General features: G+C 37.8%; 1 protein-coding gene across 4 annotated transcripts in view; it reads left to right on the forward strand.

The window, feature by feature from the left end:
* The window catches only part of TMEM67 (transmembrane protein 67), a 31,530-nt gene extending 17,532 nt beyond the window's left edge, over window positions 1-13,998 (forward strand). For 3 of the 4 annotated variants that reach the window (XM_040695815.2, XM_418334.8, XM_040695814.2), the window contains exons 16-28: window positions 40-138; window positions 624-722; window positions 1,095-1,181; window positions 1,818-1,917; window positions 2,019-2,158; window positions 4,658-4,798; window positions 5,654-5,734; window positions 6,766-6,882; window positions 8,040-8,156; window positions 8,239-8,343; window positions 8,700-8,802; window positions 10,963-11,105; window positions 11,468-13,998. In XM_040695815.2, coding sequence (XP_040551749.1) covers window positions 40-138; window positions 624-722; window positions 1,095-1,181; window positions 1,818-1,917; window positions 2,019-2,158; window positions 4,658-4,798; window positions 5,654-5,734; window positions 6,766-6,882; window positions 8,040-8,156; window positions 8,239-8,343; window positions 8,700-8,802; window positions 10,963-11,105; window positions 11,468-11,548 — 1,413 coding nt within the window. In that variant the 3' untranslated portion in view covers window positions 11,549-13,998. The remainder of the gene's footprint in view (window positions 1-39; window positions 139-623; window positions 723-1,094; window positions 1,182-1,817; window positions 1,918-2,018; window positions 2,159-4,657; window positions 4,799-5,653; window positions 5,735-6,765; window positions 6,883-8,039; window positions 8,157-8,238; window positions 8,344-8,699; window positions 8,803-10,962; window positions 11,106-11,467) is intronic. The other variant, XM_004939946.4, reaches the window with a different exon arrangement.
* Window positions 13,999-14,380: the final 382 nt, after the last annotated feature.

The following is a 14,380-nucleotide window of genomic DNA, read 5'->3' on the forward strand; positions in this document are numbered from 1 at the left end:
TAAAAATATCTACAAATATTTTTTTTTCTTTTATTTCAGATCACATTGGGCGTGTTGGGTGGGCTTGCAGTGTTATGGTCCCTTCTCAGGACTGCAGGCTGGAAGAGGCGTACAGGCAGTTCTGTGATTGACTTACAGGTATAAATAGCTGGTAAACCAGACAGGGACATTTTCCTCTCTTTAAGGAGACCTTTGCTGTCATTCCCTGTGATATAACTATTGTGTTTCTTATGGTAACTGAAATAATTTCTAGCCTAGCTGCATAGAACTATGACTTGGAATTAGGATCGCTTGAGGAAGTAGGCTTTTTGCATTCTTTGCGTTCTGATGTTGTCATGCAGGAAATAGCTTTGCTTGGAAAAGTATTTATAAGTAGAGCTATTCTGACCAGTTGAGTGGCCTTTGTTTTCAAAGTCATTCTTTTTTGAGCAAAGACGAGGATATAAGAGTTCGTATCCCAAAAATATAATAAATATATGGCTGCAGTACCAAAATGTTGTCTGGGGTTACTTCTCACTACTAAGAGGTTCCTGTAGTGGGAGCTGCTTAACGTTTTATACAAACATACACAAACATTGCTTAACTATTTTACAGACCTTTACAGTGTGCTTTTATAATTGCAGACAGTTTTCAAGTTCTTTCTATTTTATGCTGGAGACCTTGCCAACGTTTTCTTTATCATCACAGTGGGCACAGGGATTTATTGGCTCGTTTTCTTCAAAGTAAGTGTTCTCCCAGATTTTGGTGTTCTATGAATAACTGTTAATAATGGCATTATTTTATATTGTCATTTTTGCACAAAAATTCACTTTCTTTTTTTTTTTTTTTTTTTGCCTTTCTGATCAGACTATTGAGGCAAGTTTGTATATGATATTCTGTTCTGTTTGCTTCAGTTCTTGTGATCACCCATTTCTTTTCCTTAGGTCCCATTGTGCTTACAGTCTGCTTAATAGCCAGTTAAAATACTTTATGCGTTTGAATAGATTGCGTGTTAAATATTGATCTTTTTTTTGCAAAAGGCATTCAGTCCAAAGCCCTTCATATATTGTTATGTATGCCTTCTGTACTGTTTCAGTGTTGGTTCTTAATTACAGGCTCAGCAGTTCGTCTCTGTCCTTTTACCACTCCCATCTCAAGAGAAAGCTTTTGTTACGTACGTAGCGTGTGCTTTTAGTTTAAAGGTAAATATTTTTCCTTATATATTAAAGACATTTTAAAATACGCATCTGTACTTTCAGTAGGCTTGAGCAGTGCATTTTATTTGTGCATAGAGGTGAATGGTTATTCTAAGAATTATGTTATTTTTCCATAGCAATTTATTTTGTGGAGCCTTAATGGGAAAACAAATGCCTACGGACTCTAAGCTAAGTTATTCTTTCAAGGATAAAAGTTAAGGAAACCCAAATAAATTAACAATATATCAAGAAAGCCAGTGCTTTCTTTCAATGCAGAACGACTGCAGTCAGTTCCTGATTAAAAATGAGTATAACTCAGATTAAAATAATCATCTTCAAACATTCATGTAGAATGTAGAGGTCAGTATTCTGTCTCCATGGTGCACAGAAGCATATTGAATCAGAATTCACAATACTGGTTAATGTGTTGTGGGAAAATGCTGGGTTGATTTCTGGGGATTTATTATTTTGCTGTATTCTCTTAATAATTCTGGCCATCATCACATGAGGTACCGTTCTTCCATGCTTTTAATTATATTTACATATCAAAACTTAGTAACCAAATTGCAGTCTCCAGTGTAGCAAAATGTATTACTTATTATGAATTCCATTTCTCTCATTTTCTTTTATTTTTTTTAACAGGCTCTGCAATTCTTGCAATTATTGGTTTCACAACTTACTGTAGATATTTTCTTTATTGACTGGGAAAGACCTAAGGGCAGAGTTCTTAAAGCAGTTGAAGGTAACTCCTGCTGTACTTGTTAATATACGGAACTTTGGTTAAATTTTGATACTGATCCAAAATATGAAATTTCAGAGCTTTAATGTGTGTATTCTTTTTAGGTGAAGGTGATGTAAAAAGTGCTGCTGCACCTGTGAGCATATGGAGAACATATTTTATAGCCAATGAATGGAATGAAATGCAGACAGTGAGGAAGATAAACCCTCTCTTTCAAGTGCTTGCAGTTCTTTTCTTTCTAGAGGTATTACTGCTATAGTTATAATTTTTTTTATTATTCACATCCAAAATGTAACATAATAGTCTGTATTTTAATTCCTGCAGACTCTGTGGATGCCTTTCAAGATCGCTTGCATCCACACTGCTTTGTGAATAACTGTTCTGCTACCTTCTTTTATACTTACATACAGGTGTACACACCACTGTGCTATTTCATTAAGGAAGACTTCAAAGAAAAAACAAACCCTCCAAGTACCTTAGAAAGCTCCATTAGTTTTATTTGTTCTTAAGCTAATGAGTTACCCTAAACAGCTAAGAGGCTGATACATTTGTGTATGTGCTCAGTTCTTTATTTGCTTACTTGTTCCCTGCTGCCACAGTCTACAGCTTTATGTCTGGCTTTATATCTGTCTCAACTGGAGTTTTCTCCCTGCTAATTTGTTACGGTGACCTTTTATAAAGCAGGAAATGAAATGTGCCAGTTCTGTTCCTGATGTCATAACGTAAGGCAGTGTTACAGCTTCAGTTATAGCTCAGGGCTGTGTGAGAAACTGTGCTTTAGCTTTTCAAAATCATTTTGGTTTGTTTCTTCAGTGCAGTTTGGTAGGTACTTCTATTTTGGCAAGTACTCTGAAGGCGTACAGCTGTTTATGTGAGGTTCTCTGACGTATTTTTAAGTGCTTTAATTCATTTTAATATATTCTTTGATGTTCTGTTTTTCCTTTAAATTAAAGACAGTTAACAAAATTAATTCTTCATTAACTGTTTCAGTACTTTCTGTAGATATTGGCCAGGCCAGCTTCCGTGCCATGATACAAGGAAGGAGTGAGAGGAAAGACAGCAAGTATTCCCAAGACTTAACTAGCCTCCTCTGTTTAATCTTCTTAGGCTCCTGTTATTATTAGTAGAGAAAGACTATTTTTCTTTACGTTTTACTTGATAATTCCTGCTATGAATATGCTCTGGAAAAGTCCCTTTCTTGACACTGATAGTAGAGGAAGTTGTGAAAGATACCTGAATAGGTTAAAATTGGTGTTTGTGAGAACCTCCAGTAATTTTAATGCCTTTCGTTGGTGTTCTGGAGTTTGACGTGTAGTTTCTCAAGAAGAAAAACGCACTGGATAGATAGAGCTATCCGCTGCTATTGGGGAAAAAACTGTATTGGTCAAAAACTGGCTTCTGCAGTTACCTGTTTTGGTAAAGTTACTGTTCAGTTCTCATTCATCACAGTTACGGGCTGTGTGGTCTTAGTATAGAAGCTTGGCAAAGTACTGGTTGAAGGAAGTTGGAAAGTGCAGAAGGAGTCTCCTTCATCCTAGGCCTTGCCTCTGGTACCTAAGCAGCCTCTGGCTGGCACTGGTCACCATTGCAATGGTGACTCTATAGGTAGTGAAGATAACGTTGGCAGTGTCACTAAGGTTTTGAGTATTGCATGCGGTATGGCTGGGATGGAGTTGAATTTTCTCATAGCAATCCATGTGGAACTGTATTTTGGATCTGTGCCTGCAACAGTGTTGATAACATAAAGGTGTTTCAGCTGTTGCTCAGGAGTGTTTGCACAGTGTCTCCCTTGTGGCCCCCTAGCAAGCAGGGGAAGGGACACAACTTCCCAAGAAACTGGGAAAGGACAGAACCTCAATAGCTGACCCAAAATGACCAAAGGGACCAGATAGCATCACATGCAACAAACCAGCCCTGAGGGGGATAGGTTTTTCTGCTTAGGTAACTATTCCTGGGCCTTAGTCTATGTGTGGGAGGTATTTTGTGACTGCTTTTTTATCAGTTGTTTTGGTTGTTTGGGATGTTTGGTGGTGGTGGTGGTGTTTCCTTTTCATTGCTTATTAAATTATCTCCATCTTGAGCCACAAGTTGTATCGCTTTTGATCATCCTGTTCTCTGTCCCATCCTGCTGTGGTGGGGATTATCCCACCACAAATCTGTTTCCATGGTAGTTTTACTTCTGAATGATTTTCACAAATTTTCATCACGTCAGTGTTTCAATACCTATTTTTTCTCTCACTGTTTTGATTTGGGAACTTTGTCTAAATTGTTTATTTAAAACAGATTCAACTGTAAGGGACAGTGAAGGAAAATATGTTTCTGTTCAAAAAAACATCTCAGATTCTTACATTTGAAAAACAAAAATGTGTAATCTCAAGAATATGTAGGACTGGAAAGCTGGAATTTGGCAGGAATAAGATCTGTCTGTAGTCGAGCAGTAGAATCTTTTAGACTTTTTGAGGAAAAAATTAGTGTTGATTTGTCATGAGATTTAGCTGGGTATGTTTGTTTATTTATATTTAAATATTTATATATCGTAATGTAAATATATACATATATGCACAGATCATGTTTTTAATTGTTTCTCAGTAATAATACTGGATCCCACAACTGGGCTATACCATAATGAACATGCTGCTATTCCCAGCTCTTTTCTTATTTCCTGTTTTGAGGAACATGACATAGCCATAACTAATGCTGTTTGTTACCTCACATTTTTACATTAACCTTTTTATTTCTTCAGGTGGTGGGATTTTCAAACCTGGCTTTAATGGATTCTTCGTCCAGTCTTACAAGAAGCAGTGAGAGTTACATAGCACCATGGAGCCGCATTTTAAGATTTGGTGTGTCTGTAGCGCTGTGGTTAGCCATTGCCTTCCTGCAGGTATGTAAAGCACATACTGAATAATTAGCTTTCTGTGCTGGTTCTTGGAAACTGAAATATATCCCTACGCCATCCTAGTGATAATAACACTGCTTACTATAGCATTGGGTATCACAGAATCATAGAATGGTCTGGGTTGAAAAGGACCACAGTGATCATCCAGTTTCAACCCCCTTGCTATATGCAGGGTCACCAACCACCAGACCAGGCTGCCCAGAGCCACATCCAGCCTGGCCTTGAATGCCTCCAGGGATGGGGCATCCACAGCCTCCTTTAGCAACCTGTTCAGTGCGTCACCACCCTCTGTGAAAAACTTCTTCCTATTATCCAACCTAAACCTCCCCTGTCTCAGTTTAAAACCATTCCCCCGTGTCCTATCACTATCCACCCTCGTAATCAGTTGTATCCCCTCCTGTTTATACACTCCCTTCAAATACTGGAAGCATTGGAGGGTTGTGGGTTTTTTTTTTGTTTTTTTTTTTCTTTTTTGATCTGGCCTTTGTGCTTGTTCAATGTGGTACAAGATTAGAATAAAAAATGAAACTGCCTATGAGAGATCTTTCTTTCTTTGTTGCAATTTTAATTCTGTCTAAGGGAAGAATTTACTCCGTTCCTTTTTTTTGTAAGCAAATTTAGAGCATCTACCAATACTGAAATGAAAATCAAGTTATTGCTACATCCTTACTTTGTAGAGGAAGGATGTGAATCCTATTTCAGAGAGCGTGATGCAGTGATAACCACTGCAAAAGTCTGTAATTTGTGGATGCTGAACTTTGAAGTTAATTGCTTTACAATTCAGAAAATCAAGTAAAATCTGCTGGAATAATAAAATAAAACATGGTTGATTTATTTCAGATTATATTTTTTGCTGTGTTTTATGAAAGATTTGTTGAAGATAAGTTAAGCCAATTTGTCGATTTGTGTTGTGTGAGCAACGTAAGTATTTCTTTGTCTCATTTGTACGGGGACATTTTGACTAGAATAATACATAAGATTGTTACAGGAATATTAAGTAATATTTATTCACATAATTTGTTCAGAGATCACAAACAAAGGAGGTGATTTTTTTACCTTAATTTACTGGTGTAACCTACAAGATGATTTCACTTAAGTTTTAATTTGAAAACGATTTTGGAATCATCCGTATCAATATGTACTTCTAGACATGGTTTTTATGTTGTTATTTGAAAGCATATCAGTTACAATGCTCTTACTGAATTCAAGAGTAGAAAATGGTGACAGAAATTTGATATGGAGTCATTTTTTGTCATTTTTTTTCTACTAGTTTTGCATTTTAGTACTTTTTTCTTCTAGACACAACCATATTGGTTTTGGTTTTATGTTTATGTTCCATTTCCATTCTTGTCTTCTGGTTCTTCCTCAAATGTTGATGGCTGTCCTGCCTGAATAGCTATCATCTTTCTCAGATACATTCATGTATGTCTGAACTACTTCCATTAGTTCAAATATGAGTCTTGAGGTATTACAAGAAGACTAAGTGAGAACGTATTATATTAAGTCATTTGGTGTTTTTCTTTTCCATGAAAATACCATGTAGTGCATAGGTCGCATAGAGAGTTAATTTTGTGATACATAAGCGTTATTTCATACTGTCTGTTGCATACAGTCTCCTAGAAACTCATCTGAAATCATGCATTATGTATTATGTATCACAGAATCAGAATGAAAGCCAATCCATACCTTTGTTTTACATTCTTCATTTTGAAGAACTTGAATTTTTCAAGTTCTTGACTGTGATCCTTGCCATTCATACACTAAACTTGAAGCTGTTCTGTGTCCCTACTTAAACATAGATGAATAAGTCAAGATGTTACTAAACGTTTTCCTGCCATACATATTTTGATACGTACCTACTTTGCATTCTAGAAGAGCTGGTCTTACTGATTTACACTGTGGAAAAAATGATATCTAATGAAAGTATTCTTCTCTTCCTGCACTTCTTTTAGATTTCAGTGTTCCTCTTGTCACACAGCTGCTTTGGTTATTACATCCATGGCCGCTCAGTGCATGGACATGCAGACACCAACATGGAGGAAATGAATATGAACCTAAAGAGAGAAGCAGTAAGTAAAAGTAGTAAAGTTTTTCGCCTACTCTAATTATTTTCTTTAATTAATTAATTAATATATGTATGTTTTAAAAGCTTTCAGTTACAGATCTAGTCTTCTGCGTTACACTGCACTGAGTTAAGGTACTTAAAAGATACCAGCTGTTAATCTGCAAATCAGTGATTTGACATTTTTTTTAGCTAGCTATTCACCTTTCTTCTTCTTCTGCTTCACTATCTCTTCTCTTCCTGATTTCCAAATCTGATTGGAGCACAATGCACAAAATTTCATGACATCTTGCATCACTGTATGGATAAGTAGAAAGAAAGGACCTTCAGCAAAGGATGTGTCTGTTTTAATGCTAACTGACAAGAAAAAATCTGAACGAGAAAATGAACATTCAAACATGGAAATGTAGAGGAATCCTTTAAATATCATTTTTTTGTCCTCCTGTGTGTTTTTTTTTTCCAAATTGCTTTCTCTAGCATAATACTGGGAGAAGCACAGATTTTTTTCCCAACGGAGTTAATGAATTTTCATTGTTCTTGGGTTTTCTGACATCTATGAAGTATGACCTGAGAAAGGCATGGAGAAGTCAGGAGTCCAAGGCATAAGAAAAAGCAAGAAAAATAGAGAATAAATGATAAATGCAAACCAAAAGGCTTCAGAATGAACATTAAAAGATGTTTTAGAAGGTAATGAATAGAACACAGGTAGAAAGATGAATATGACTTTGTGACAGCAGGGGTCAGGATTTCATGTCCTAAAAAAATCTTGCTGTAATAACATCAAGAATGCAGTGAATTCAAAGATTTAGAGGTATCAAGTACTTACTGTATGTATATACCAGGATATCAGAAAAAACTTCTTTACAGGAAGGGTTGTTAAGCACTGGAATAGACTCCCCAGGGAGGTGGTTGAGTCACCATCCCTGGATGTGTTTAAAAACCATTTGGATGTGGTGCTCAGGGACATGATGTAGCGGAGGGTTGTCAGAGTTAGGGTACTGTGGTCAGGTTGTGGTTGGACTCGATGATCTTGAAAGTCTTTTCCAACCTGAGCTGTTCTATGATTCTTCATGAAAGAGAATAAATTAAAACCCTGTGACCTTTTTTTATTTTGGCCCATGTATGACATGAATAATGTTAATTTACAGTTATTTTAATTTGTAGGAAAACCTATGTAGTCAGAGAGGTTTGCTACCAAACACAGATGGCCAGACATTTCAGATTTCCATTTCAAGAAAAATGAGACTGCAGTATGACAGGATTCATGAAACCCTGACAAGAGTAAGTGAGACATTTTTATTCTGTTAATGTTATTTAATATATGTTTCTCTTCCACTAAAGCCACGGCCATGTTGTATTTCAGAGACGTGGTCCTGCTAGGTTTTTGGACTCATCTGCAAATACTTTTGAACAAAGCACAAGGGCGTACAACACCATGAACAAATTCCTCAGTTCTTTTATTGATCACGTATGTATATTGATATTAATATATTGAGGGAAATTATAATAAGTACAGACTAAAAATTGTAAACCTGCACGCCTGTAGTTTCTGTTTAAGCATATGTCCATAAGGACTTGTTGTTCAAGATTTCATGGGAACTGAAACAGTGCTTCATTGAAATAAAAAATTGGAGTACTGTGCAACAATGCAGCCCACTCTTCACACAGACAAATCCTTTATTGTTCTGTGTTTATTTTTATCTTGGAATGGACCAATGCTTTCTTCATTCATCGAGGTCTCAGTGGCTGTACTCCACTTCAGGGGAAAAGATACATTTTCTTTGAGATCATAAAGCAGAAGTTGCACCTTTGCTTTTCTTACAGGTTCATAAAGATATGGATTATATTGTCAAAGATAAATTGCTGCTTGAGCGGATTCTAGGCATGGAATTCATGGAACCGATCGAGAAAAGTATTTTCTACAATGGTAAAAGGATGCGTGACTTGGGATTTGTACTTTTATAAGTATTCATGTTTCAGTGTAGATTTACTTCCAGGATTTCTAACCTAAACTGGGCTTTACAGCAAGAGAGGCCTTAAAATGACTGTGAGTGAAGTATCTAAGAGGTGTTCTCTAGGTTAGAGAAATCCTGCTTACGATTTGTCACTTAACTGCAGTGTTTTTTTTTCCTATAGGCATCTTGAAAGGATACTGTGTAGAGATGTGCAGTTGTTTATGAAGTGTTTCCTTGACTTGCTATCTAGATCTGACATCCACTTTTTAAATGAAAAGAAGATCCACAATATTAAAATAGTTCAGCACTATGTTTTCTGTAGAGAACTAAATTTCCTGTGAAACAACTAAAGGAACAGAAAGACAATTCCTCTAAAGAGGATACTGATCACAGTGAGGATGTTTTAGTGAAATAATTGATTATATTATACCACGCATTTTTGGAGACTCTACTGAACTTAGTTCAGACCCTTATTCTACCCCTAACCATAGACATGGGCATCACTTTAGTGAAAGCTAAGTATTGACCAGCGACCAATGATGGGGCCTCATTTTGAGCCCCTTAAATACTTGACTCTCCAGTCTCACCGTTCAGAAACTTCAAACCTTATCAGAACCATAATCCAATCCACTGATATCAACAGAATGACCATTACACATCCTAAATATGCCATCCTTGTTTAATACCAATCCCCAGGTAAGATTATTGAGCAGAGCACAACTTTTTCTGCTGTTTCTGATACCAAGGCTGCAAAATCTGAACCCCTCATTTAAATCACAAACTTTGCTCTGTCATCAGGAATATAGCACATGCTTTCTAACCAGATAGGAGCCATGGCTGTAGACTGATAGTTTTGCTCAGTCTGGATGTCTGAGCTGCATATAATTCATCAAAGGACTGGGCTCTCCTTCCCTGCTATGGTGAAGCACTATCTTTAGTAATGAAAGTTACAAGATAGCCAGTATTAACTCTCGGCAGCCTCTGTCTGCCAGTCCCCACCATGCAATCAGTCCAAAACCCTATTCTAGTCCTCAGGTCTACTCAGCCAGCAGTATTATCAGGTATGTGATATTTGAGTTAAATGCAGAAGCACAGTGAGATGTCTCTAAACCATGCAATGTTCAGCTTTTAGTCTTTTGACTGACATTGTTTCAAAGATCGTGTAAGCACTGACATGAGTATTTTGCTTGATGGGTTACACTGCAGTGGTCTCCAGAAGTTTAGATACAAATCAGGATTTCATAAGCAATGTTTAATGAATACTTTCATTACGCATTTTAATAAGAAAGCAGAAAGAGAGAGAGGAGCATTTTCTGTACTTGCTTAAATGTTCTCTTTTAAGAGAGGCACTCTCTTTTAAGAGAAGCATTATAAAACAAAGGGATGAATAAGTAATCTAATTTGGCTACGGAAAATGGTGTTTTAAGCTTCAAAGACCCATTTCTGGGGAAATCGATTGCTAAGTGAACGAAGATAATGTTAAGCTCTGAAGCTCCTTTTAGGTAAGGTTTAAGCATGTTTCATTATTTTTTTGACCTGGGGCCAGAGTTAGCACTTGCTAAACATCTCAGCGGCAAGAAAGTTTTGTCTGTTTCATATTCAAAGCAGCCTTTTTTCATACAATCATAGAATGGCCTGGGCTGAAAAGGACCATAATGATCATCCAGTTTCAACCCCCCTGCTATGTGCAGGGCCGCCAGACCTGCAGACCAGGCTGCCCAGAGCCACATCCAGCCTGGCCTTGAATGCCTCCAGGGATGGGGCATTCACAACCTCCTTGAGCAACCTGTTCCAGTGCATCACCACCCTCTGTGTGAAAAACTTCCTCCTAATATCTAACCTAAACCTCCCCTGTCTCAGTTTAAAACCATACCCCCTTGTCCTGTCACCATCCACCCTCGTAAACAGCTGTTCCCCCTCCTGTCTATATGCTCCCTTCAAGAATTGGAAGGCCACAATGAGGTCTCCCCGGAGCCTTCTCTTCTTCGAGCTAGAAAAGCCCATTTCCCTCAGCCTTCCCTCATAGGAGAGGTGCTCCAGCCCTTTGATCATCATTTTTTAAGTGACTTAATTGAGATTTCTGGAGCGGATGAAGTAAAAATCCTTCTTCAAAAACCATTGTCTTTGTGTAGATGAAGGACACTCTTTCAGTGAAGTTCTGTATTATGGCAATGAGACAACGCTGCTCATCTTCGATATCCTGTTTTTCTCTGTTGTGGATCTGGCTACCCAAAGCTTTGTCTTAGCAGCTATTCTGACGTATTTGCAACAGGAGGTAAACTTCTATTTAAATAATACGGGTTAGTATGAGTGCTTAAGTAGTGCAATAATGAAACCCTGGACGCAGTATGTGGTGTTAAAGAGTCCAAGTATATTCCTATGCATGTCATGAACAAAGAGATGACAAACAGCTTTCACTGGAAAACACAAAAAAAAAACCCAGTCAAAATTAATTGCAATTAATTGTGTCATGTTTCATGATGGAAAGATACTGGAAAAGTTTCAAAATCAATGAAGGCAGTTAAACACCCGATTCCCTCCTTTAAGATTTAAACATAGTATGGGGTTATTTTGTGTTAGGTGTTGAAGCATGCTGGTTTAAGTACTTGTTGTTTAATGTATTGTTTGTGGTGTTAGATTTTTAGGTTCATTCGTAATAAAGTTGGGCGGAAGAATTTGACGTCTAAAACTTTGGTGGATGAAAGATTTCTCATTTAATTAAGAAGACTGCAGACTTCGAGCACTTAATGGAGGAGATTGTGTCCAGGAGCAGAGCATCTCAGACCTACAGATTAACTGCAGTGCACTTTTCAGTAATAATGGGATGGTTTTCAATTTTATCTTTTTGATATTGTCTGGTATTCGTTTTTATTTTGGGTACATTTACAGATGCTTTTGAAGTTGTGAACACTAAACTGTAGGCCTTTAATAGAAAAGGTACAGGGAAATAAGACAGGAGTAAACATGATTTTGTTATTACTAGAATAGGATTAAAAAAAAATTAATGACTTTTCCCACGACATGGAGAACTGACTGAGGCGGTAATATGAGCCACTGTGGTTGGCAGTTTGGTTTTCAACTCTTAAGTTCTTTGAAAATCCCTTAAATCTTTCCTTTTTTCCTCTTTCCTTTTTTGAGATCTAATATTTAGCAACCATACTTCAGTTTTGTTCAGTACAGATTTTGTTCTGAATTGAATTAACATTCCAAGAGGACTATTTGAAATCACTCACCGGGTTTCCTACTTGAAATTTTTCTTCATTGTGTCATAGTAGTGTATGATTTTGTCTGTTCTTTTCAAGTTTATCTGTTACTGTTTTTCTTGGGTGTAGACTACATGTGGCAAAGTTTCCTTGTGTTTGAGATACAGCAGCGTTACAGTGATGCAGAACAGCAGTGTAATCCTAATTGCAGAGAGATGTTTGTATGTATTTTGGATTCGGTCCTGATCTTCTCTCACCTGATATGAGATGCCCAGGGAAACAGAGCAGTAATCCTATGTAGTTTCCACAGAAGTGAAAAAGAAGCAATTATTTGTATCTTTCTGAAGCATTTTCACAAGTGCCTGCATACGTTCATATACTTCTGGCTGTCAAATTTGGGGGCTTTGATATCATTTTACTTTCATCGTTATTTTGGAATGTAGAGAAGATAATAATTATCCAAGTGCCATGTAGTGAGTGTTAAGGGAGATCATGAATGGCCTTTGAAACACCTTGAAGTGAGGTGTCTACCTCCCATTTGTATCTCTGAAAAGTTTCCATACTTTTTTTAAAGTTCACTGGTTTTTATAACTGTTACTTATCTTTGAATAACAAGAAGAGACTTTCACCAGCAGAAACACTCGAAAAATGTAAATCAAGGATAGTGTGTTTGCTCCAATCACAGATGAGGGACGTATCTGGTTGCACCCAGCAGGTCTGGAACACAGACACACTTAGCTGAGCTAAAGCAGCACTGTTTTTCAGTTGTTTCTTGGCTTTGTGAAGAGGAAGGGGGTGTTGTGTCGATACCGCATCATAGCACAGTTTTAAACTCCCAGTGATACAGACTTAAATCTCAGGGTCACTGCTGCTATAATGCATTTGCTTAATAACTACAGCTGAGTACAGTTTCCAGATCTTGCAGGTCGCACTGGTATGGTGATGTACCAGAGGGTCGATGTGACTGAAAGATGTAGAAAGTGGCTGTGGTGTGTAGGTGAGGAAGTAGACTACAACTGATCCTAACGGAGGTCTTCCTGTCACTTTCCAGCAATGTAACTGTGCATCAGTGTCAGTGATAACAGAAGCTTTTTCTCTGTGCAGATTCTGATGATGTGTTCGTAGTCACGAAGTTATTTCAGGGAATGGAACCACGCTTCAAACGTACGTCCTCCAGAATGTTCTGATTTATTATTCACTCAGAATAATTAAAGTGTAGGAATCAGACCCTGGTAAACTAGGGAGTGTCTGCAAGCAAAGTGAAGATGTGATTGTGCCATCTGTAGCCCTGTAGCTTAAATTTAGTTAGTCTGCTCGCAGCACAAGGGAAGGTACAGCTTCATGTCAGTTCTCACTCTATACCCAATTCTCAGTGCTTTTGCTCAGCTGGTACCTTTCTGTGCAAAAATTGTGCTTTTGCTTTTCTTTAGATATGCCTTTAACTACCCGCTGCTCAGAAGGGCATGAGAAAGCTTTAACGGCCTTGCAGTTTGAAGGACCTACTGCTAAAGGCAACTCTTGTTACAGATAAGTAATAAATTACTGTGAACTTGTCATAACAGTTTAGTCACTTGCCCTCCTTTTTCTGCTCAGTGCACGCACTACTGTGTGTTTTATCTTTCCAGGCCATTTATCTAAGATGTTAGTGTAACTAACGTTGCTGCTGTACATGATGTAGGAAATAATTACAGGAGACAAAAGCTCCAGGAATTCATAGCAGCTTTTCTTCCTTCTTGCTGTGTAGCGAATGCTTGAACTGGGTTGGCTGCCCTCTGATCTCCTGTGGGTTCAAGAAACAGCTCGTCATTCTATTTCCAGTTTTGCTTTCTACTGTTTTAAAATAGTATGCAGCTGCAGGGTATCATTCATGTATTGAATGTTTTCTGAATGCTTTTTAACTTTATAAATGTTTTAATTAAACAGGATCTCAAACTCTGAGCAATAAAGGAATTTCCAAGGATTGGACCCAAGCCTATGGCACTCTATTCCATCCATAACGACGAGGGGTTTCAGAAACAGGGCAGGGCTTCTGCTGGCTCTGCAGCGCAAGTGGCCGTCTGAGGAGAAGTGTAGGAAGGGGATACTGCGGGCTGTGTGGCAGCGGAGGGATGTGGGTTTGGGTAACCACAACTGATGGGATGAGGGAGTTGCTTATTGCGGGGCGTCTGTTGGGCGAGCTGCCAGAACAGTCAACTCCACAAATAATGACAGTTCACCTATACAGACGTGCCATAATGAACAGCTGCAGTAATTTCAGCATCATTAAAATTCAGTTTCATTTCCTAGTGGGGACGTAATTGATTTTTATTTTACTACGGCATTCATTTCAGTGATAGGTGTGGTTGCA

The sequence above is a fragment of the Gallus gallus genome, chromosome 2, assembly GCF_016699485.2.
Source record: "Gallus gallus isolate bGalGal1 chromosome 2, bGalGal1.mat.broiler.GRCg7b, whole genome shotgun sequence".
Taxonomy (NCBI): Eukaryota; Metazoa; Chordata; class Aves; order Galliformes; family Phasianidae; genus Gallus; species Gallus gallus.